At 42.0% G+C, this 22,975-nt stretch overlaps 1 protein-coding gene across 1 annotated transcript in view; it reads right to left on the bottom strand.

Annotated features, from left to right (window-relative positions):
* LOC111974350 (kalirin-like) overlaps nt 1-22,975 on the bottom strand; it is a 334,940-nt gene that overhangs the window by 108,684 nt on the left and 203,281 nt on the right. The window contains 17 exon segments of the mRNA XM_070447056.1: nt 1-142; nt 556-667; nt 4,119-4,211; nt 4,564-4,653; nt 6,099-6,168; nt 6,487-6,596; nt 6,976-7,042; nt 8,311-8,432; nt 10,229; nt 10,664-10,782; nt 10,784-10,846; nt 12,012-12,134; nt 12,367-12,482; nt 13,014-13,128; nt 15,405-15,554; nt 16,126-16,344; nt 20,739-20,858. The exon segment at nt 1-142 is cut by the window's left edge and continues 49 nt beyond it. Of these exon segments, the coding sequence (XP_070303157.1) occupies nt 1-142; nt 556-667; nt 4,119-4,211; nt 4,564-4,653; nt 6,099-6,168; nt 6,487-6,596; nt 6,976-7,042; nt 8,311-8,432; nt 10,229; nt 10,664-10,782; nt 10,784-10,846; nt 12,012-12,134; nt 12,367-12,482; nt 13,014-13,128; nt 15,405-15,554; nt 16,126-16,344; nt 20,739-20,858 (1,832 nt within the window).

Raw genomic sequence — 22,975 nt, forward strand, 5'->3', positions numbered from 1 at the left:
ATCTCCTTGCTGAACACCAAGGAGATCTCGAACAGGAAGAGATGGCGGTCCCGGCCCTTCCGGATCAGAGACTTGGGATCCCACACCTGGAACGTGTCCTGGATGAACAGCTCTCCCTGCACGTCCAGATTCTCATCGAAACCTGCCGGAGATCACATGGCTCTTTAAATACAGCAATGCATTACGAACTGCAGAGTTGGGGCCAATTTGAATTGAAGTCAATTAAGAACTTTGGAAATAAATAACTTCTCCTTTTCAATTTAGTGAGAAATCATTGAAATAGAAGCACATTTTTTTGCAATTGGAATTGTCAGACTTCAATTCCAATTGTCCCCAACGCTGACAGAGAAACAACAACCTTACAGCTCTATACTTGCGTACTAGATAGTATTATTCCATGCAGTGCAGGTCTTACTGTACATTTCACAACTGTCCCTTATAGGGATAGATAAGGTTAGTTAGTTTACTTCCACATGAAGTGATGGAACACCCTTTCTGAGAAAATTGGAGACGTTTTAAATGGAATGCAGCACACAGGCCTCCCTCCTGCTGTACCTTCCAGCATGGCGACGTGCATGGCGTCGTTGGCCCTCTTGGGGACACTAAGCATCACCTCCAGGCCGTCCTTAATCTCCCCCTTCCCCTCCTCACAGCAGGTCAGCAGCTCCTGAAACATGACATTTGTACCGTGGGGTTCCTAAGTCTACAGTTCCTGGCATGCATGTTAAACACAGGACAATCATTTCCCAGCTGGATATTGTTTTATTGAAAAATCGGAGGGCTAAGAACAGTCATTTCGAGAAGACATGTCTGGAAATGGTTTCAGTGCTATTTCTTATGCCAGACACTGTAAAGGGGGATCTCTGTATGTAAGATACTGGCTTGTGTCCTAAATGGCATAAGTGCACTATATAGCATAGGGAATAGGATGCTATTTGGGATGCAGCCTAAGATACTGTGTGATGACGCTCTGTACAAGCGGACACATCACTAAGTGCTACTATGGACATTTAACACAGAGCTAAGGGCCCACACACAGGCAAGAGAATCAGCCGACTCACGGGAAGCCATTAATGAGCTTGACCCTATGAGAAACTCAACGTAAACATACTGATAGAGAGGAAGGGAGGGCTGCAGGGAAGGAGGGAGAGGGGGAGGGAGGGGAGAGAGGGATGGAGGGAGAGAGAGTGAAAGAGAGTGAGAGGAGGGAGAGACGGAAATAGAGAGAGGGAGGGAGGGTGGGTGCATATGTAGGTGGGAGAGAGGGAGAGAAGTGCTCCAGAATGCTTTGATGTTCCATATTTCCTGGGGGAAGTGGGATGGATAACAATGACTCCCAGGTTTCCTCCTTGTCCCAAATGGCACCCTATTCTACTATTCCCTATGTGCACTATATTGGCAACCTTGATAAAGATGTGCAAAAGAGACTGTATAATATAAATATTACAAATAATGAGCTACACTGTATATCGTYTGCTATTTATAGATTTTTTTTGTTATTATTTTATACTAATACAATCGCTCAGATAAAAATATTATGTTTAACAAGTAATATATTTTTCTCTCAAAAAGATAGGGGTCGAATGACAGTATTGACACCCATGTTTAAGAGACTGTAGGACAAAAATGTTTTATGAGATTGGGAGAAATCTTAGACCATTCCTCCTCAGGTTTTCAATGGGTTTTAAGTCCGGAGACCGAGATGGCCATTGCAAAAATRWGATTTTGTTGTCAATTAACCATTTCTTTGTGGATTTTGATGGGCTCACTGTCAGGCTGGAAGATCCACTTGTGGCCAAGTTCCAGCCTACTGGCAGAGGCAACCAGGTTTTTGGCGAAAGTGTCCTGGTACTGGGTAATGTTCATGATGCCGTTGACCTTAACAAGGGCCCCAGGACCAGTGGAAGCAAAATAGTCCTATAACATCAAGGATCCACCACCATATTTTACAGTAGGTATGAGGTTCTGTGCATCCTTCTTTTGACGCCAAACCCACCACTGGTGTGCGTGGCCAAAGAGTTCTATTTTCATTTAATCCAACAAATGTAAATGCCTGAAGTTTGCTAAACGGCATTGGCACTTGGATTGTAACTGGTGCTAAGGTCAGATGACATGAAAGTAAAGCTCTTTGGCCACGCCCACCAGTAGTGGGTTTGGCGTCYAATAGTGCTGAGTGAATAACCAAAATGTTTGTGTTTTWGTTTTTTTAAACAACTAATTGAGCAACATCGGTTAAATTATTTGAATTCCATTTAGTGCTCAATGTGCACCTTGCACAGTTTCTCCAGAGATAAATCAGATCAAGCCAGAACTGTGCGATGTAGTAGGGAGTTGTAGTTTAGGACAGAAAATGTGTCAATTAACTACAACAGCTAGGTTTCCATCCAATTGGTGATTTGGTGACAGATTTTCAAGTGAATATAAAAAAATCTGCATAAAGAAAATAGTAGGCATTTTCCCACCAGTGCTATTTCCACCAAACAGACTTGTTGCTGATAAAAGTCAGTGCGTGATGACATAGTGCACACAAAATGTACTTTTTCGCTTAAAGGTGCACTATGCAGAAATCGCTATGCCATTCCCTTTTTTKAAAAATTCTAATAGTTAGCCTAATTTCAGTTCATGTGACAAAACAAGCAAGTATAGTGAATCACTGTACCATCGAAATCACTGAAATATATTTTCCATAAACAAAAATATTGCATTTTCAGCTATTTGAAGCTGGTGAACAAAACCGAAATTAAAAGACGCAAAAACGAAATAGCACACATAGAACAGATCTACCGCTTCTTAGACTTACTTTCGATGAGAATGACAAATCTATCACTCACATTTGTATGTGAATTTGGTCAGGTTGCCCAAAAAGTTACATATTGCAGCTTTAAGTTTTCATGTACCGAATAAGAATCTTCAAGTTCAATGTACTCCCATCGCATTTTCAACTCTACCGATATTTTTGTCACAAAAACTGTTGTGTTTAATAGCAAATGTGCCTACTCTGGTCTGGGCACATGCTCTCTAGCCAACAACTCTATAACAGTTTTTTATTGGCCTCATGATGAAATCACTGAGTGGTTTCCTTCCTCTCGGGCAACTGAGTTAGGAAGGACGCCTTTATCTTTGTAGTGACTGGTTGTATTGATACACCATCCAAAGTATAATTAATAACTTCACCATGCTCAAAACACTATTATTGCACACAGTGAGTCCATTCATCTTATTATGTGACTTGTTAAGCAAATGTTTTCTCCTGAACGTATTTAGGCTTCAAATAACAAAGGGGTTGAATACTTATTGACTCAAGACATTTCAGCTTAAATTYATTTGTAAAGTAATGTGAATAAATGATAAGCAGTAATGTGCAGTCACTACCATCATGGGAATTTTATTTAAAAAATCTGTGTTGTTACAGCATTCAACCCACATAATGCATAGTGCATMTAATGTTTTAAAGAATAATCGAATAATCGAAAACTGAGATATTTTATCGGACCTCAAAAATCACTAATCGCTCAGCACTAGTGTCAAAAGGATGCAAAGAACCTCATACCTACTGTAAAATATTGTGGTGATCTTTGATGTTATGGGAGTATTTTGCTTCCACTGGTCCTGGGCACCATGTAAAGGTCAATGGCATCATGAACTTTACCCAGTTATCAACATTTTACAATGGCCATCTCAGTCTCCAGACTTGAACCTCATTGAAAACCTGTGGTTTGAATTCACAAGGGAAGTCCATAAGAGCAGATGAAGGATATCAAAGATCTGGAAGGGTTCTGAATGGCGGATTGGTCTGAGATCCTTCCCAATGTGTTCTCCATTTGAGAAAAAAGCTGTCTCGTTATCATCGCCAGGGGAGGGTGCTGGAGTATTGAAAACAGGGGTGCCAATCATTTTTATTCCTATCTTTTTGAGAAAAAAAGCAATTGTGTTAGCATAAAATAATACAATTTCCTTCTTTAAAAAAAATCTTTACCAATGTCGCCAATCATTTCAGTCATGACTGTAGTGCACTACTTTTGACCAGGGCTCATAAGGCTCTAGTCAAAAGTAGTGCACTATATAGGTAATTGGGTGCCATTTGGGACAGAAACCTTTTGTCCCATCATGTTCCCTACCTTGAGGAGAAGCTGATACTTAGTGATCCTCTGCACTGGCTTGATAAGGTAGGAGGAGATTGAGTTGGCCAATCCGTGTCGCTGCTGGATTTCCTGCACACAGAATTGACGACATCATGACGATTAAAGCATATTGATGTTGACATTGAGATACCCTAATGTGTTCAAGCCTATCATCATGTCTTCGTCCGAAATGGCACCCTATTCCCTATGTAGTGCACTACTTTTATCTGGAACCCTATGGCCACTGTTCATATGTAGTGCACTGTAAAGGGAATAGGGTGCCATTTGGAACAGAAGTCATCAGACTCAGGATGGCTGGGCACTGTCATGCAAAGAGACTAATGGTTATAAGCAGAAAAAATATGATTCCTGTGTTTTAGTGTTGAAATAAATGGCTAATTGGCACCACCTACAGGTATAAGAGGAAAACTCATTCACTTACATCGAAGAAGCTTCCAGCATGCTCCAAGATGAGTTGGCTGGAATCTGGTTTGTTTTTACAGTAATTTACATACATGTGGAATTTATCAGCCTGCAAAACAGAATGGGAAAATCCAGTCAAATTCAAATTACTGATCATATATTTTCTTACATGCATTTATTTTTCCATATATATACCACTCTATACTGGACTCTATATCATCTACTGCATCTTGCCAGGACACCTATACCACCCGATGTCACAGGAAGGCCATAAAGATCATCAAGGACAACAACCACCCGAGCCACTGCCTGTTCACCCCGCTATCATCCAGAAGGCGAGGTCAGTACAGGTGCATCAAAGCAGGGACCGAGAGACTGAAAAACAGCTTCTATCTCAAGGCCATCAGACTGTTAAACAGCCACCACTAACATTTAGTGGCCGCTGCCAACATACTGACTCAACTCCAGCCACTTTAATAATGGTAATTGATGGAATGTATGTAATCTATCACTAGCCTTTAAACAATGCCCTTAATATAATGTTTTACATACCACATTACTCATCCATATGTAATATATATATACTGTACTCTATATCATCTACTGCATCTTGCCATCTTTATGAAACATGTATCACTAGCCACTTTAAACTATGTCACTTTATGTTTATATACCCTACATTCCTCATCTCATATGATATGCTGTACTCTATACCATCTACTGCATTTGCCTATGCCGTTCTGTACATCACTCATTCATATATCTTTAGTACAATTCTTTAACCTTACACTTGTGTTATAAGGTAGTATTGTGGATTGTAGGTAGATTACTCGTTGGTTATTACTGCATTGTCGGAACTAGAAGCACAAGCATTTCGCTACACTCGCATTAACATCTGCTAACCATGTGTATGTGACAAATAAAATTTGATTTGATTTGACTACAACTACGGTAAGCAATGTTCACTGCCAATGCTTAAACCAAGCAGCTTTACAAGAGTTTATCATGGGGCGGCAAGTAGCCTAGTGGTTAGAYRGTTGGACTAGCAACCMWWKGGTTGCAAGATCAAATCCCCGAGTCGACAAGGTAAAAATCTGTCATTCTGCCCATGAACAAGGCAGTTAACCCACTGTTCCTAGGCCTTCATTCAAAATAAGAATTTGTTCTTAACTGACTTGCCTAGTTAAATAAAGCTGAAATACATATTTTTAAATCATGCTACTGTATGCCTGCCTATGGTTTATGGAAAAAGGGCTTTATAAAATACATTCGATTGATTGATTACAGATGCTGTATAAACTAATTGCAAGAAAGTAAACAACATTCACATGTAATTATCAATCATGAAGCCACAAGTCAGAAGTGCCCTGTGGGCGGTGTAAGCAAAAAACGAAACACCATGGTCGTATTCACTAGGCACGAAGCAGGATGGGACTACCTGGACGTGACCAATAAGAAATACTCATTTTCGGTTTCCATTGCAATACGTTTCACAACGTTTTCCTTTGTGTGCTCTAATGAACACGACCCATTGAGTGAAAACAGGAGTCTTACCCATGTGACAAAACAATGGCCCACATCTTCAGGTAGCTGTTCATAGTTCACTAGCTCTTTGAGGAAAATGCTGCAATTAGACAGAAAAGAGAGGGTTAACCATGATAATATTCACTGCTTATCATAGAATACGTATTTCCTCAACCAAAATCACATGAAATAGAAGTGAATTGGTCTCTCATGCAATGATGTGCACTCTGAAACACAACAACAAAGCTAACTGATATAACAAGTTGGAATCTCTTTCAAATTAAGGATGTGTCCCAGATGACACCCTGTTCCCTATATAGTGCACTACCTTTGACAAAAACCCTGGTCAAAAGAAGTGCACTATATAGGGCATAGGGTGCCATTTGGGACGCATCCTCAATTTGAAAGAGACTCCTACCTGTTATGGAAATCATAAATCTCCTGGATGTTGCCGAAGATGATGTGCTCCTTGTTGACGATGCCAGGCGGGATCTCCTCCACCCCACTCGTCATCTCCCACAGGTACGTCTAGACAAGACGAGGAGATTACAGTAAATTACATCCTATCATGTCCTACAACCAATCCTCACAAAACATCTTGGACTTGTTTTTTCATCCTGGCAACCTTTTCGAAGAAGGGTTATAACTGTAATGTGTTTTTTTCCTTCAAAAATTAGTTGAATGCACTGACTGTTAGTTGCTCTGGATAACTAAAATGTTAATGTCATTGAAAAACTTGTGTCTGTGACGACCAATGACTGTGTAGGTGAAAAACAAAGAACAAATCTGACTTAMTATATCATTAAAACATCCCAAGAACCAATTCTATGAGTCCATACCAAGGCCAATACAACCCTGAAAAGAAGAGTTTCATTGCCAAGCGAAAATGGAAGAGGAATAAGCTTACCTCTAAACATTCATGCAAGTCCCTGACATAGGCCTTCTCAGTCTGAAGGAGTTCAGCCATGATGAACCTGGATAAATAAACACATATATCAGCAACCAGTACCAGTCAYACGTTTGGACGCACCTACTCATTCAAGGGTTTTTCTTTATTTTGACCATTTTCTACATTGTGATGAAGACATCGAAACGATGAAAGAACACATATGGAATCATGTAGTAACCAAAAAAGTGTTAAACAAATCAAAATAGATTTTAGATTCTTCAAAGTAGCCACCCTTTGCCTTGATGACATCTTTGCACACTCTTGGCACTCTCTCAACCAGCTTCATGAGGTAGTCACCTTTAATGCATTTCAATGAACAGGTGTGCCTAATTAAAAGTTAAGTTGTGGATTTTTTTTCTTTAATGTGTTTGAGCCAATTAAGAAGATATACGTTTTCCCCAGTCTGAGGTCACCTCCCTGACCAAGGCCCTTCTCCCCCGATTGCTCAGTTTGGCCGGGCGGCCAGCTCTGGGAAGAGTCTTGGTGYWTCCAAACTTCTTCCATTTAAGAATAATGGAGGCTACGGTGTTCTTGGGGACCTTCATTGCTGCAGACCTTTTTTGGTCCCCTTCCCCAGATCTGTGCCTCGACACAATCCTGTCTCAGAGCTCTACGGACAATTCCTTCAACCTCATGGCTTGGTTTTTGCTCTGACATGCACTGTCAACTGTGGGACCTTATATAGACAGGTGTACGCCTTTCCAAATCATGTCCAATCAATTGAATTTACCACAGGTGGACTCCAATCAAGTTGTAGACACATCTCAAGGATGATCAATGTAAATAGGATACACCTGAGCTCAATTTCGAGCCTCATAGCAAAAGGTCTGAATACTTATGTAAATAAGGTATTTCTGTTGTTTTCTTTTTATATATTTGCAAACATTTCTTAAAACCTGTTTTTGTTTTGTAATTATAGGGTATTGTGGGTAGACTGATAAGGAAAACATTTAATTTAATCAATTTTAGAATAAGGCTGTAACGTAACATAATGTGGAAAAAGTCAAGGGGTCTGAATACTTTCCGAATGAACTGTATATAAACGAGGGATACAGCAGAGAAAGTGAGTGTCAGAACGGMGATCTAACCACTTCTTCGAAGAGCATATGTGTTCTGGCGTGGGCAGACGGCAGCACTACCACTTYACCAGCCCCCAGCACATCATGAAATGTTAAACATAGGCCTATACACCTTATGAAAAGCCATAGTACTACCATAGACTTGAGTACTTTGCAACACTTGCTTCCTCCAGCGATACTTCCCTATMTATCTCTGTCTGCAGTGTGTACTCACTCTTTCTTCCTGGCTGACTTCCTCTTCTCCTCGTTGACCTCGTGGTTGGGGTCGCGGAGCTTCACCTCCCCAGGATCAGTCAGYCTGGCCGGGATGATGTCCAGCTCCAAGTCCTTATTATCCTACCAGAGACAGAGGGAGCTCTCAGCACACATCCCAAATGGCACCCTATTTCCTATGTAGTGCACTACTTTTGACCAGAGCCCTATGGACCCTGGTCAAAGTAGTGCCATACATAGGGAAMAGGGTGCCATTTGGGATGRATCATRATAGTCATGTTATATTCCCTTCAACATGGTTCATGATGACTCAGCACTCAGCACTCTGACATCAAATAGACTTRTCTATTTGATGAAAAACTCTTTCAAGTAGAGGAGAAATCAATGCCTGRGTGTGGAGATGAGGACAGGGCTTCAAACTGAGTTGTGTTAGGTCTTGCCCCCGGTGGAAGCCGTTCCTTTGTGAGATAGTCACACTTACAGTTGAAGTCGGAAGTTTACATACACTTAYATAGGAGTCATTAAAACTCGGTTTTCAACCACTCCACAATTGTATTGTTAACCAGCTATAGTTTTGGCAAGTCGGTTAGGACATCTACTTTGTGCATGAAACAAGTAATTTTTCCAACAATTGTTTACAGACAGATTATTTCACTTAGAATTCACTATATCACAATTCCAGTGGGTCAGAAGTTTACATACACTAAGTTGACTGTGCCTTTAAACAGCTTGGAAAATTCCAGAAAATTGATGTCATGGCTTTAGAAGCTTCTGATAGGCTAATTGACATCATTTGAGTCAATTGGAGGTGTACCTGTGGATGTATTTCAAGGCCTACCTTCAAACTCAGTGCCTCTTTGCTTGACATCATGGAAAATCAAAAGTAATCAGCCAAGACCACAGAAAAAAAATTGTAAACCTCCACAAGTCTGTTTCATCCCTGGGAGCAATTTCCAAATGCCTGAAGGTACCACGTTAATCTGTACAAACAATAGTACGCAAGTATAAACACCATTGGACACGCAGCCGTCATACCGCTCAGGAAGGAGACGCGTTCTGTCTCCTAGAGATGAATGTACTTTGGTGCGAAAAGTGCAAATCAATCCCAGAACAACAGCAAAGGACCTTGTGAAGATGCTGGAGGAAACAGGTACAAAGCCTGAAAGGCCGCTCAGCAAGGAAGAAACCACTGCTCCAAAACTGCCATTAAAAAAACTGACTACGGTTTGCAACTGCACATGGGGACAAAGATCGTACTTTTTGGAGAAATGTCCACTGGTCTGATGAAACAAAAATAGAACTGTTTGGCCATAATGACCATCGTTATGTTTGGAGGAAAAAGGACGAGGCTTGCAAGCCCAAGAACACCATCCCAACCGTGAAGCACGGGGTGGCAGCATGATGTTGTGGGGTGCTTTGCTGCAGGAGGACTGGTGCACTTCACAAATAGATGGCATCATGAGGTGGAAAATTTGTGGATATATTGAAGCAACATCTCAAGACATCAGTCAGGAAGTTAAACCTTGACACAAATGGGTCTTCCAAATGGACAATGACCCCGAGCATACTTCCAAGTTGTGGCAAAATGGCTAAGGACAACAAAGTCAAGGTATTGGAGTGGCCATCACAAAGCCCTGACCTCAATCCCATAGAAAATGTGTGGCAGAACTGAAAAAAGCGTGTGCAGCAAGGAGGCCTACAAACCTGACTCAGTTACACCAGCTCTGTCAGGAGGAATGGGCCAAAATTCACCCAACTTATTGTGGGAAGCTTGTGGAAGTCTACCCGTAACTTTTGACACAAGTTAAACAATTTAAAGGCAATGCTACCAAATACTAATTGAGTGTATGTAAACTTCTGACCACTGGGAATGTGATGAAGAAATAAAAGCTGAAATGAATCATTCTCTCTACAATTACTCTGACATTTTCACATTCTTAAAATAAATGTGGTGATCCTAACTGACCTAAGACAGGGAATATTTACTAGGATTAAATGTCAGGAATTGTGAAAACTGAGTTTAAAATGTATTTGGCTAAGGTGTACGTAAAACTTCCGACTTCAACAGTAAGTCTATTTGCAGACCTTTCTACTGGGGAGGTGACCTCTAAGGGAGTTATAACAACAGCAGCAGATGAAGGACTATCTATACATTTAAGGGAGCACAAATTATGAATATTCAATGTTGCGACAAATTTGTTTCATTCGTACGTCCTTTGAAAACATACTCATTAGCAATAGAAAGACTAAGCCTAATTAGTTGCCAGGGACTGATGTTGTTATGTGATGATGAGCATTCACAGCAGGTGGGGTTAGTCCTAAACCTATAGGGCCTAAGGCTCCAGGGGCCTTACTCGGAGCTGATGCCCAGTGATTTCTCCAGGCTGGAGCGGTACTTCCCCATCCGGAGGGAAAAGTCTCGGTAGCGCTTGTCCACTGTGGTGACCCACTTCTTCAGCTCAATGACGTGCACAGTGTCCCTTCTCGACGAAGCTGTCTGCCAACTGAATGAGGAGCTTCACCTTCTCCTTGGTTTGCTGTAGGAAGCCCACAGAGAGATGAGTGTGTATGTGTGTGTGTATAGGTGAGTTTGCATATATGTGTGTGTATTATAACATGGGTGGTGCATGTAAGTGATTGTGTGTGAATGTTTCAATCATCTGTAGCCTCCACACTCCCCGTCAATGTCTAGGCTGACGCTTGAGAGAGTGCAGACATCCCTCAGGAGAGGTCTCCAAACACTTGTTTGCTGCCTTAACCACTGATATGCATTCGTGGGAAATGCATCAGCAAGTGAAATTAGGAGGCTGCAGAATGCACAGAAAAGCAGCAAGGATTGTGGAGGTGGAGATATGGTTATTCTGTTGCAGTCATGCGCAATGTTCTTGGTTGGTCATCAATCGATAAGATAATTGAAAAGAACATGCTTATTTATTTCATAATATTACACCATTTAAAACAGCCAAACTCTATTCACAACGGTATTCAGTTGGTAAGAGACAGACATTCAGTAAATACTAGGAATAGATTGTCCACCATCTATGTGTTATCCAGACAGAAAAGAGAAATAGGCKAAATAAKATTTCGATTTAGAGCAATAAAGAAATMGAATAATTTAACTGAGCAAACCAGAAACCTCTCAATATATACAMTTAAACAATACTTTAAAACCATTTAAATATAACACGTATAAATGTTGTGTTGGACTATAGTAGATGAAGAATCAATATCTTTCTGGACTGAGTATTTATCGGGTCAATATGTTAGTGTATTATGTCTGTTTGTAACAGTGTGTTTATATGTGAAAATGTGTTCGTATTATAAATTGTATTTGAATGTTTAAGGACTCTTGGAAGATTAGTCCAAATGAGGACTAAAAGAGATCCCCCAAAAATAAATGAAATAAAAAAAATAAAAAAATAATAGCCAATGGTCTCATCAGGCTGTAAACAGGTAGACAAGAGGCAGACTGCAGTGGAAGTGTTTAGATAATGTGATATGCAGGTATAGGGTCAGCAGTAAGTAACGGAGTCAGAGCAGACTCCGAACAGTAGCTCTGGMGRTACGTCCCAAATGGTACCCTATTCCCTATGTAGGGCACTACTTTTGACCAGAGCTCTGATCAAAAGTAGTGCCCTACATAGGGACTAGGGTACCATTTGGGATGCAYCCTATATCTGCTTCCAGGCACCAGCTCCATACCTTGGCGTAGACTCGGAATTCCTCATACTCCTTCAGTAGTTCCTGACTCCTCTCGCCGCTCTCTCCAGGGGAGGTGTGAGTGGAGAGGTAATACTCTCCTGTTTCCTGGATCCAGTCTAAAGCCTGTGGAGAGAGACATGGGGGGAAATTAGCYAAGTGAAGAGCTCCCTCATTCCATATTCTTCTCTTCCTCTCTGCATGTCCTCTATCTTTCATCGTTGGCTGTGCTGGCCATCGAAAGCAAATAAAAACCCCACGTATCCCTGGCTGGGTCCAGTCCAGGAGGCCAGATGTTATGGACATGCAGTAAAAACACAGCACTCGGAGTGCTTGGGCTGCGTTCAGGAGAGCTCACCTGTTTGGCGCTACGTTCAAACACCACGTACTGCTGGCACTGATCCAGGCGGCGTTTCTTCATGGTCCAAAAGTGCAGAACCCGGTTCTCCCTCTGGAGTAGCTCGTTGAGGATGGCTAAAGAGGAGAGGGAGGCCCGGGGCACAGAAAGAAGTTAGCAGATCTTCAAATCAAATCCCATTTTATTGGTTGCATACACATATTTCGTATATGTTATTGCAGGTGTAGTGAAACGCTTGTGCTCCTAGCTCCAACAGTGCAGTAATAACTAACAGTGGTGAATACTCAAAACCTCACTAGTCTATAAAGAAACATAAGAAACATTAGAAGTAAGTTTAACTGAAAGTAAACTGAATGTGAAAATAAATATGTACATTTCCTAAAGAAGAGGAGCATGAAAAGAGTTAGTAACAGCAAGGTATAAGAACTCGTGCTCAGAAGTCAATTTATGTGTGTCCCAAATGACACCTTATAATTCCCTATATATAGTGCACTACTTTTGGCCAGCCCTGGTCCAAAGTAGGTGTGCATTGAGTGTGGGAAATTCTCTCTACAAATTAAATATTATTACTATTAGCTACTATGTAGGGAATAGGGTGCCATTTGGGKCAAACACCATGCTAGTCCAATAAGACTGTTGTGACTGACCTTTAACCTGCTGCTCAGGTCCTCTGGCATGGCCTGAAGCACCAGGTATACCCACATTATTCCTGTGGATGTACTTCAGGAACACCTCAGCATTTCTCCTGGCCAATGTGCAAGCCTGTGGCACAAGAAAATACATTGTCGAACAGGTTCCTTGCAATGGACAACGTATCCACAACTACCATCCAAAATACATTGWGAGGTTAGGATATTGCATGTGTATCTTAAGACAACATACAGTGCATTCGCTAAGTATTCAGACACCTTGACTTTTTCCACATTTTGTTATGTTGAAGCCTTATTCTGAAATGTCCTCATCAATCTACACACAATACCCCATAATGACGAAGCGAAAACAGATATTGACATTTTCACTAATTTAAAAAAATTATAATAATGAAAAACCTTATTTACATGAGTATTCAGACCTTTTGCTATGAGACTCGAAATTGAGCTCAGGTGCATCCTGTTTCCATTGATCAACCTTAAAATGTTTCTACAACTTGATTGGAGTCCACCTGTGGTAAACTAAATTGATTGGACATGATTTGGAAAGGCACACACCTGTCTATATAAGATCCCACAGTTGACAGTAAATGTCAGAGCAAAAACCAAGCCATTAGGTTGAACGAATTGTCCGTAGAGCTCCAAGACAGGATTGTGTCGAGGCACAGATTTGGGGAAGGGTACTGAAGGTCACCAAAATCACAGTGGCCTCCATCATTCTTAAATGGAAGAAGTTTGGGACCACCAAGACTCTTCCTAGAGCTGGCCACCTGGCCAAACTGAGCAATCGAGAGAGAGGGCCCTTGGTCTGACAGAGCTCCAGAGTTCCTCTTGACAGCCTGCTTGGAGTTTCCTAAAAGGCACCTAAAGACTCTCAGACCATGAGAAACAAGATTCTCTGGTCTGATTAAACCAAAATTGAACTCTTTGGCCTGAATGACAAGCGTCAAGTCTGGAGGAAACCTGGCGCTATCCCTATGGTGAAGCATGGTGGTGGCAGCATCATGCTGTGGGGATGTTTTTCAGTGGCAGGGACTGTGAGACTAGTCAGGATCGAGGGAAAGAGCAAAGTACAGAGAGATCCCTGCTCCAGAGCGCTCAGGACCTCAGACTGGGGCGAAGGTTCACCTTCCAACAGGACAACGACCCTAAGCACACAGGAAAGACAACGCAGGAGTGGCTTCAGGACAAGTCTCTGAATGTCCTTGAGTGGCCCAGCCAGAGCCCGGACTTGATCCCGATCGAATATCTCTGGAGAGACCTGAAAATAGGTCTCCATCCAACCTGACAGAGCTTAAGAGGATCTGCAGAGAAGAATGGGAGAAACTCCCCAAATACAAGTGTGCCAAGAAGACTTGAGGTTGTAATCCCTGCCAAAGGCGCTTCAACAAAGTACTGAGTAAAGGTCTGAATACTTATGTAAATGTAATAACCTGTTTTTGCCTTGTCATTATGGGGTATTGTGTGTAGATTGATGAGTGATTTAAAATAAAATCTATTGTAGAGTAAGGCAGTAACGTAACAAAATGTGGAAAAAGTGAGGRGGTCGGAATAGTTTTCAAATGCGCTGTGGATACAWCACTGTCAACATGGTTATTTGTTTTTGTTTGACAACAAGTAAACTGGCATCCACAACATGTCCTGCCAGAGGTGGACATGTATCCCAGCTCTGTAATGGGAAAATAAATATGTAACCAAACAGCTACGTGTTGCAGAATAACGATGAGTTCTACTGAAAAGAATCAGACAGACAGAACAGCATCAGTTCAGGGTCTGTGAATATGCATCAAATTAATGATCAATAGAACACGGGTTACGTCCCAAATGGCACCCAATTCCCTATAGTGCACTACTTTCCATGCAGCACTCATGGCTGTTTTGTGTTCCCATCCCCCTGGGTGATTCTTAGGAGCTGGGGGGAGGAGGGTGAAGTTGCCCCTGGCTGATCTTGGGTCAGCTTTGCATTMCTCCCATATGGGGAAGCTGATCTTTCCTGTGTTTTCCTAGGTACAGATCTCGGATCAAATTCCTCTCCCTCAATCCTACCCTTAACCATTAGTGGGGGAAATGCGGAACTGACCCAATATCAGATTCCAGGGGCAACTTCACCCTCCCCAGGGAGGAAGAAACTATCAACGACGTCAGAAACACTTCAAAAAAGTTACGAAAATATAAGGCAACATGATGGCTGAGAAGAACCATCCGGAGTAGTTGCAGCTGGTAGAGCTTTATGAGTTAATGCAACATGGCGGCAACTTCAAGACACAATAACTGTTTGAACAGTTTCATACTACAGCAGATGAAAGAGCGGAAGGAGCGCGGACACAGACAAATGAGGCACAGAGTATAGGGCGCCATTTGAGACGGAACCATTTTTCTCTGCTGTACCTTGAGGAAGGCTTCCTTCTGCTCCAGGTGTTTGCTGATGAGGGGGATGACATGGTCCGTCTCAGCCATGGCTCCCAGCTTGTCATGGCCACCACACCAGTCCTCATCTCTCCTGTACTCTTGCTCCAGACTCTCCAGCACACTGCATACCTGAGGAGGGCACAGTTGTCTCAGTTAGTCCTCACAATAGGTCACACACAATTTCGAGGTGCCATGGGACCGGATGTACTACTGTTATGCAGCCTTTTCTGTCTTTGAATTTAAAAAAATATATATAATTTTACCTTTATTTAACTAGGCAAGTCAGTTAAGAACAAATACTTATTTACAATGACTGCCTAGGAACAGTGGGATAACTGCCTTGTTCAGGGACAGAACGACAGATTTTTARCTTCTTAGCTCGAGGATTCGATCTAGCAACCTTTCAGTMACTGGTCCAAAGCTCTAACCACTAGGCTACCTGCCGCCCAGTTTAACCAAACACAAAACCACATCATCATCATCATCTGTGTCTTTTTATTATATTAAAGGAGTAGGAATTCATTTTTTTCTTGTTTATTGAGGATATAGCTAGAGATAGGATGATGTGATTAAAGAGAGAATSCCTCCAGGCCACCACCACCATTTGTCTTAATGGATGGGAAATGCTTGAGGCGGTTTTTGAGTGATTCAGCTGAAACTAAAAACAATTCAGGGAGCACTGTGTGGGGTGGACACACACCTGCTCTGAGGTCTTGTAGAAGGCCACAGAAGCATTGACAAGCTTGAGTCGATCCTCCATCTTGAGCATGAGCTGCTGCCAGTGCATGGCCACCTTCTCGGCGCAGGCCCGTATGCCGTCCGGGTCAAAGTGGCCCGCCTGGAGCATGACCTCAGCCTTCTGCTGCACCTGCAGGGCACTCTGGTGGGTCTTCTGGAGGGAATTGGCATGGAACAGGGACTGAGGGGGGGGGACACAGAGAGAGAAGGAGAGAGAGGGGTTGTTTAGGTTCAGGGTAAGTGACATGACAATGTTACATGATCATGTGTTCATTTTAACAGTGTAAATATGATGTGTTTTTACAAACTGAACATGTGCTAAGACTTGAGATAGTTTCATGTTTACATTTTTATTCTACAATGATGTTTTTTGGGGGGCTGAGAGAACATTCACTAAGTGCGTCGTTGGAGCATGTCGAAACTGACAGGATCAAAAGAAAGGGTAGCGCTGCTCTCGGATCAGCTTTCCCCATTCAAATCTTACCTTAACATTATAATTACTTCATAATACTGATGACGGATCAGCTCCTAGAGAGACATTATCACCTATGGCTGCAAATACAGAGGTGGCTTATTCTAATGCTTACCCAATAATGATGCACTAAATCACAGATTTGGCATATCGTTGCGCATGTTGTTACACATCATGAAATATATTGAGACAGTAGTCTACAATTTGCTTCACTTCAATATGATTTCCTATAGGCCTACTGTATTTATCTTTTAAAACCTCTTGAAGCTAGGGGGCAGAATTTTTATGTTTGGAAAAAATAATGTTCCCAATGTAAGCTGCCTATTTCTCAGGCCCAGATGCTAGAATATGCATATAATTGACAGATTAGGATAGAAAACACTCTAAAGTTTCTAAAACTGTCAAAATATTGTCTGTGAGTAAAACAGAACTGATTTTGCAGGCGAAAACCTGAGGAAATCCAACCTGAAAGTGCCTCTTATTTTGAGAAATCCCTGTTCCATTGCCTGCCTATCCTCCATTTAAAGGGATATCAACCAGATTCCTTTTCCAATGGCTTCCACAGGTTGTGACCAGTCTTTAGACATAGTTTCAAGCTTTTATTCAAAAAAATTAGCGAGATTTATCAAAACGCGTCAGTGGATAGCTGAATGTCTTTCGATTAGTTCATGCGCGCGAAAGTTGCAGCTCGACATTTTCTTTATCTCTTTTATTGAATAGTTTACCGTCCGGTTGAAATATTATRGATTATTTATGTTAAAAACAACCTGAGGATTGATTATTAAAAACGTTTGACATGTTTCTACGAACTTTACGGATACTATTTGGAATTTTCGTCTGCCCTTCATGACCGCTCTAAGCTGTGTTTTGGTATATTTCACTTGTGATTTCATGAAAAAAAAAAATTCTTGTAATGTTTTTTTAGAATTTGSCGCTCTGCAATTCAGCGGTTGTTTACGAAAATGATCCCGTTAAAGGGATCCGTGCYCCAAGAGGTTTTAATGTAGTCATCTCAGTTTTCATTTGAAGCATCTTTTTATCCTCCGCATGTTTAACAATTGCAAAGACATTGGCAACTTTGTATCTGTTGTCAACTTCTGAAGTTTTCAGCGGTCACAGAGAAACAGATGAACATCTTGATTCTATGTTTGGCAGGGAGAATAAAAACAAAAAAGCAACCAAAAAAGCATCTAACAGCGCACCCAGCTGTTTTACGTTGTCTGAGGCAGGTGCTAAATAACAAGCGTTTTCAAGTGCAACTTTTTAGAGCTGTTTCCCAAAAATGTACAGCTCGAAAAGCTCAAAAAGATTTCATGACGCTCCTACGATGGTTCTAATTATGAACTTAGCCATAAGATGCTTTTGGGAAACTGGGCCTGGTCAATAGTAGTGCACGGTATGGGAAATAGGGTGCCATTTGTGATGTACSCTAGTCTGCCGACTTCCTCTCCTATTTTTTCCTCATCTCACATACGTATGTCCTCTAGAAAGGAAAGATTCAGTTGTAACCGTGTCAAACGGCTGCCTGTTTTTGTTGCTTGGCTAGTCTGAGCAGCATCACAAAGGAAAACATACATCTGAATTTAAGAGACACAGAATGCACGTTTTTACAAGTGTACTCAATCTTACAGAATTAAAWCCTGACAGGCAAACTACCATGTTGTGCTTTCCCTGCCAGATCCAGGCCTGATTTACAACTATAAATTCACCAGAGAACCAACGCAGGAGAAACGGAAAGGATGCAGTCAAAGAGCCATTCAACGTTTCTGCACTTACACCAGAAGGAATACAGTATTTCACTTTAAGTTACTACTTTTAATCAAAAATATGATGATTTGTGTATTGTCAAAAACAAAGCAAAGTTCAGGAATTGTCTCCAAACAGAATGCGATCAACTGAGTATGTCTTTTGAATTGAGTTTGAAAATTCCATTCGAAATGTTTATTGAATCGGTACGACAAGGCAATGTAATGGGATTTCCTCTCTGGATGACTCCCATTACCCAACACTATAGGCCTTCCCACACTACACTGTAGAGCATGCTTGCGCCCTAAATGCCACCCTATTCCCTTTATAGTGCACTACGTTCGCCCTGGGCCCGTAGGGCTTTGGTCAAAAGTGGTGCACTACAGTATATAGGGAATAYGGTGCCATTTGGGATGCARACCAGGCAACTGGTCCACAGCTAACGGAGGGTAACTCCTCAGGAAATGACAGGAACAAGAGCCATACACCTTTCCTAAAGCATCCATCTCAGAGGAGTCTTATACCAAATAACAATTGTTGGTTCCTGTAGTGTAGAACGCTCTGCCAATGCAGCTACCTATATATCTTTATGTACATATTCTTTATCCCTTTACACTTGTGTGTATAAGGTAGTAGTTGTGGAATTGTTAGGTTAGATTACTTGTTGGTTATTACTGCATTGTCGGAACTAGAAGCACAAGCATTTCGCTACACTCGCATTAACATCTGCTAACCATGTGTATGTGACAAATAAAATTTGATTTGATTTGATACCTTAACAATATCCGTTTAGCATCTAATATGATATGACCAAAAGTATTTTGACACCCTTTCAAATGATTGGATTCAGCTATTTCAGCCACACCCGTTGCTGACAGGTGCACAAGAATTGTTCGTCGGGAGCTTCATGAAATGGGTTTRCATGGCCGAGCAGCCGCACACAAGCCTAGGATCCCCATGCGCAAAGCCAAGCGTCGGCTGGAGTGGTGTAAAGCTCGCCGCCATTGGACTCTGGAYTGATGAATCACGCTTCACCATTTGGCAGCCCGACGGAAGAATSTGTGTTTGGCGGATGCCAGGAGAACACTAACTGCCCCAATGCATAGTGCCAACTGTAAAGTTTGGTGGAGGAGGAATAATGGTCTGGGGCTGTTTTTCATGGTTCGGGCTAGGCCCCTTAGTTCCAGTGAAAGGAAATCTTAATGCTACAGCATACAATGACATTCTAGACGATTCTGTGCTTCCAACTTTGTGGTAACAGTTTTGGGGAAGGCTCTTTCCTGTTTCAGCATGACAATGCCCCCGTGCACAAAGCAAGGTCCATACAGACATGGTTTGTCGAGATCGGTGTGGAAGAACTTGACTGGCCTGCACAGAGCCCTGACCTCAACCCCATCAAACACCTTTGGGATGAATTGGAACGCCGACTGCAAGCCAGGTCTAATCGGCCAACATCAATACCTGACCTCACTAATGCTCTTGTGGCTGAATGGAAGCAACTCCACACAGCAATGATCCATCATCTAGGGAAATAATGCCCATGATTTTGGAAAGCTGTTCGACGATTGATACATGTAGTGTATCAACCGGCTGGTTAAGTACATTTTTACCAAATTCTTGCTTTTTAGCCTTTTTACATGTTAATTAACTATTTATTTTCACATTCCTACTCTTCAAGGTCTCTACTAACAGGAATGGTACAATATTAATCCCTCACCTACTGAWTTCCTGCCATTTATCCCATATCTTTGGTCACTATTTTTTGTTTTCTTACAGCCCTCTGAGTAGGCAAAGTTAAAGTGCCACAACACTGAACTGCGGAAACCCAAAAGGATACAATGTATGTAAATGTCAAAACATGCTCCACCCGCCGGTTGGAAATAAGGTTGAAGAGCTTATTTTCATTCCCCCAAAATGGATTCAGAGCTGTGCTGGATGGGATTCAGGACACACGCATGCATGCACGCACAAAAGAATGCACTGGAACAGGCCACTGGGCCTCCGGTACCAGGCTCCAGTACTCAGAGTGAGAGCCACGGCAGAGCCTGTGCGTGTGTGTGCTGATACAGGACTTTACCAGGCAGCCCCATCCTGTGTGTGTGTGAGCGTTTGCCGTCATGCTCAGACCAGCAGCTATTTAAAGAGCTGAACGAAAACAAGCAGTGCACTGGTGTTGACAGAGAATGTTTGTGTGTGTGTGTGTGTGTGACTAAGCGTATATGGAGTTTACACCAAATATCTGTGTGTGTTTGTGTATGTGTGTGTGTGTGCGCCCATGCGTGTGTATGTAGTTTCATGACAGCGCACATTGAAGTGATTAGCCTTGTCAGTCTGGTTTGGCGGGGGGAAGCGGTTACCTCGATGGCCAACTGGAACTGTTCGTGCTCCCTCTGGAGTTGCTCTGCCTCTGACAGCGAGCTGGCATTCACCATGCTGGCATTCAGCATGGAATCCCCATTCCGGATCCAGCCCAGGACCTGCAAAGGACACACAGAGTAGGAGTACAGTTAGGCCTGGGCCAGAGGAGGCTGGTGAGGGTAGGACGGCTCATAATAATGGCTGGAATTTGGTGAATAGAATGGTATCAAACACATGGAAACATGTCGTTCCTATGTTTTTCATACCATTCCAATTATTCTGTTCCAGCTATTACTATTATATGAGCCTGTACTCCGACTTAAAGTGCCACCAGCCACCACTGGTGGGCAAACATTCTGGGCAAGCATCAGCTCACAGGAAGCGATGGTCAATGTGGCTAGAAGAACTCTGGATTATTGTTTGGCGTAACATAATACAGTACCCATAATGTCACTTTTTTATGAGCATGAAGATACTCAGACATGGTTAACTGTAAACAGCAGTTGAAAACCTAAGGATGGATTTAGAAATACACAAAGTCATTTAGACAGAGCTTATGTAATACATATCTAATGCAATCCCAAAATCAAGCACGAAATACAACTAGAGGCACAAAGAGCTTTAGAACAGTTTAGCTTCATAAAAGCACAAATTGTTGGCATAGTTCGACATAAATAAYGGAATAAACTAGGATTAGCAGTAGTATTTTCTTCGCGGGCATTTAACTATTAGATATTACATATGTTCCCTTTTGTTCATTTAGGAATCCCATGAGGGATTAGGAACATGGATTGTTTTTCCTCTCTAGCTTCCTAAAACTCAGAGACCGGCTGTGCAGGTCAGGGAGATACTGAGGATATGGCTAATCCATACTACCCTCTTTCTTTCTCTCGCTCTCTCTTTCTGTATGTCTGTCTCTGTACGTGTCTGTCTGTCCCTTCCCCTCTCTCTTTCTTTCTTTCTTTCTGTCTCCTTCTCTCCCTCTATCTATCTCTCTCCCTCTATCTCCCAGTCTCTCTATCTCTCCTCTCTCTTCCTCTTCATATCTCTGTCTCTCGCTCCCGCTCTCTTAGCCTTGCCCATTGCTACACCTTCTCCTCCTCCCTCCACCACCACAATACCTGGGCTGAGCACAGTCCCAGAAGCCTCCTTCAGAGATACTCTGCGACAAATCAGGCTTATTTCCTTCCTTCCTTCCATTAGAGTGCATGATGCAAAGTGGAGCCTCTTCACTCCSAAGTCCCCGGTGACAGCAGTTTGGCCCTCAATTACTACAGCCCAAATGAGATTAGTGCAGAATGCGGCTAGCGCGAGGCGAGACACTGAGGATGGTGGGAGGGACGTTAGCAGCCATCTGGGAACACCTTCCTAATATTGAGTTGTGCATTCCATGTATCAATTGTCTCAAGGTTTAAAAKTCCTTCTTTAACCTGTCTCCTCCCCTTCATCTATAATAACTGGAGTGGATTTGACAAGTGACATCAATAAGGGATCATGGCTTTCACCTSGATTCACCTTGTCAGTCTATGTCATGGAAAGGTGCTCTTAATGTTTTGCATAGTCAGTGTACGTGTGTCACTACCACTGCGACAAACATAATTCATTATTTACGGAAACTGCAGCATTTMTTCCGGTTGAGATGTGTTTTGTCTGGAAATATTATCCAATAAATATCAATTTCATTTGATATTGAGGCTGAATAATTTAATAGTAGATTTAATATTGACTATACGAAGTGATTTGCTATGTGGATGGCTTGGTTGAATTCAGTTTGAGAGAGCGATCCAGCATATTTTAATCATCCATCTGTATTTRCACAGTTTGTATTTCTTGAATAGTGAGGAATGCACACAGCTGAATGTGCTCTCTGTCAAACTGACATTCAGATTAAAATGTTCTCGACGAGCTGCTCTCTCAGATGTGCTTCCCAAATGGCACCCTATTCCCTACATTGTGCACTACTTTTGCCCTGGTCAAAAGTCATGTACTATGTCAGGAATAAGGTACCATTTGGGACGCAACTTCGGAGTGACACGGATTATACTTTATTAGCCTGTCGGAGGATGATTAAATAATCACAACAGCAGAAGAAAATGCATTTCAAGTTTAGTGTTTTTCAATGGCACTGGCATACATTGAGTTGACATTTTACCCTACAAGCAGAAAAGTAGTCAGAAACATGTTTGAGTGAAAAGCAGTCTTCACCAAGCAGCTAAAACAAGCCAAACATTGAATG

The sequence above is a fragment of the Salvelinus sp. IW2-2015 genome, linkage group LG2 (genome assembly GCF_002910315.2).
Source record: "Salvelinus sp. IW2-2015 linkage group LG2, ASM291031v2, whole genome shotgun sequence".
Lineage (NCBI taxonomy): Eukaryota > Metazoa > Chordata > Actinopteri > Salmoniformes > Salmonidae > Salvelinus > Salvelinus sp. IW2-2015.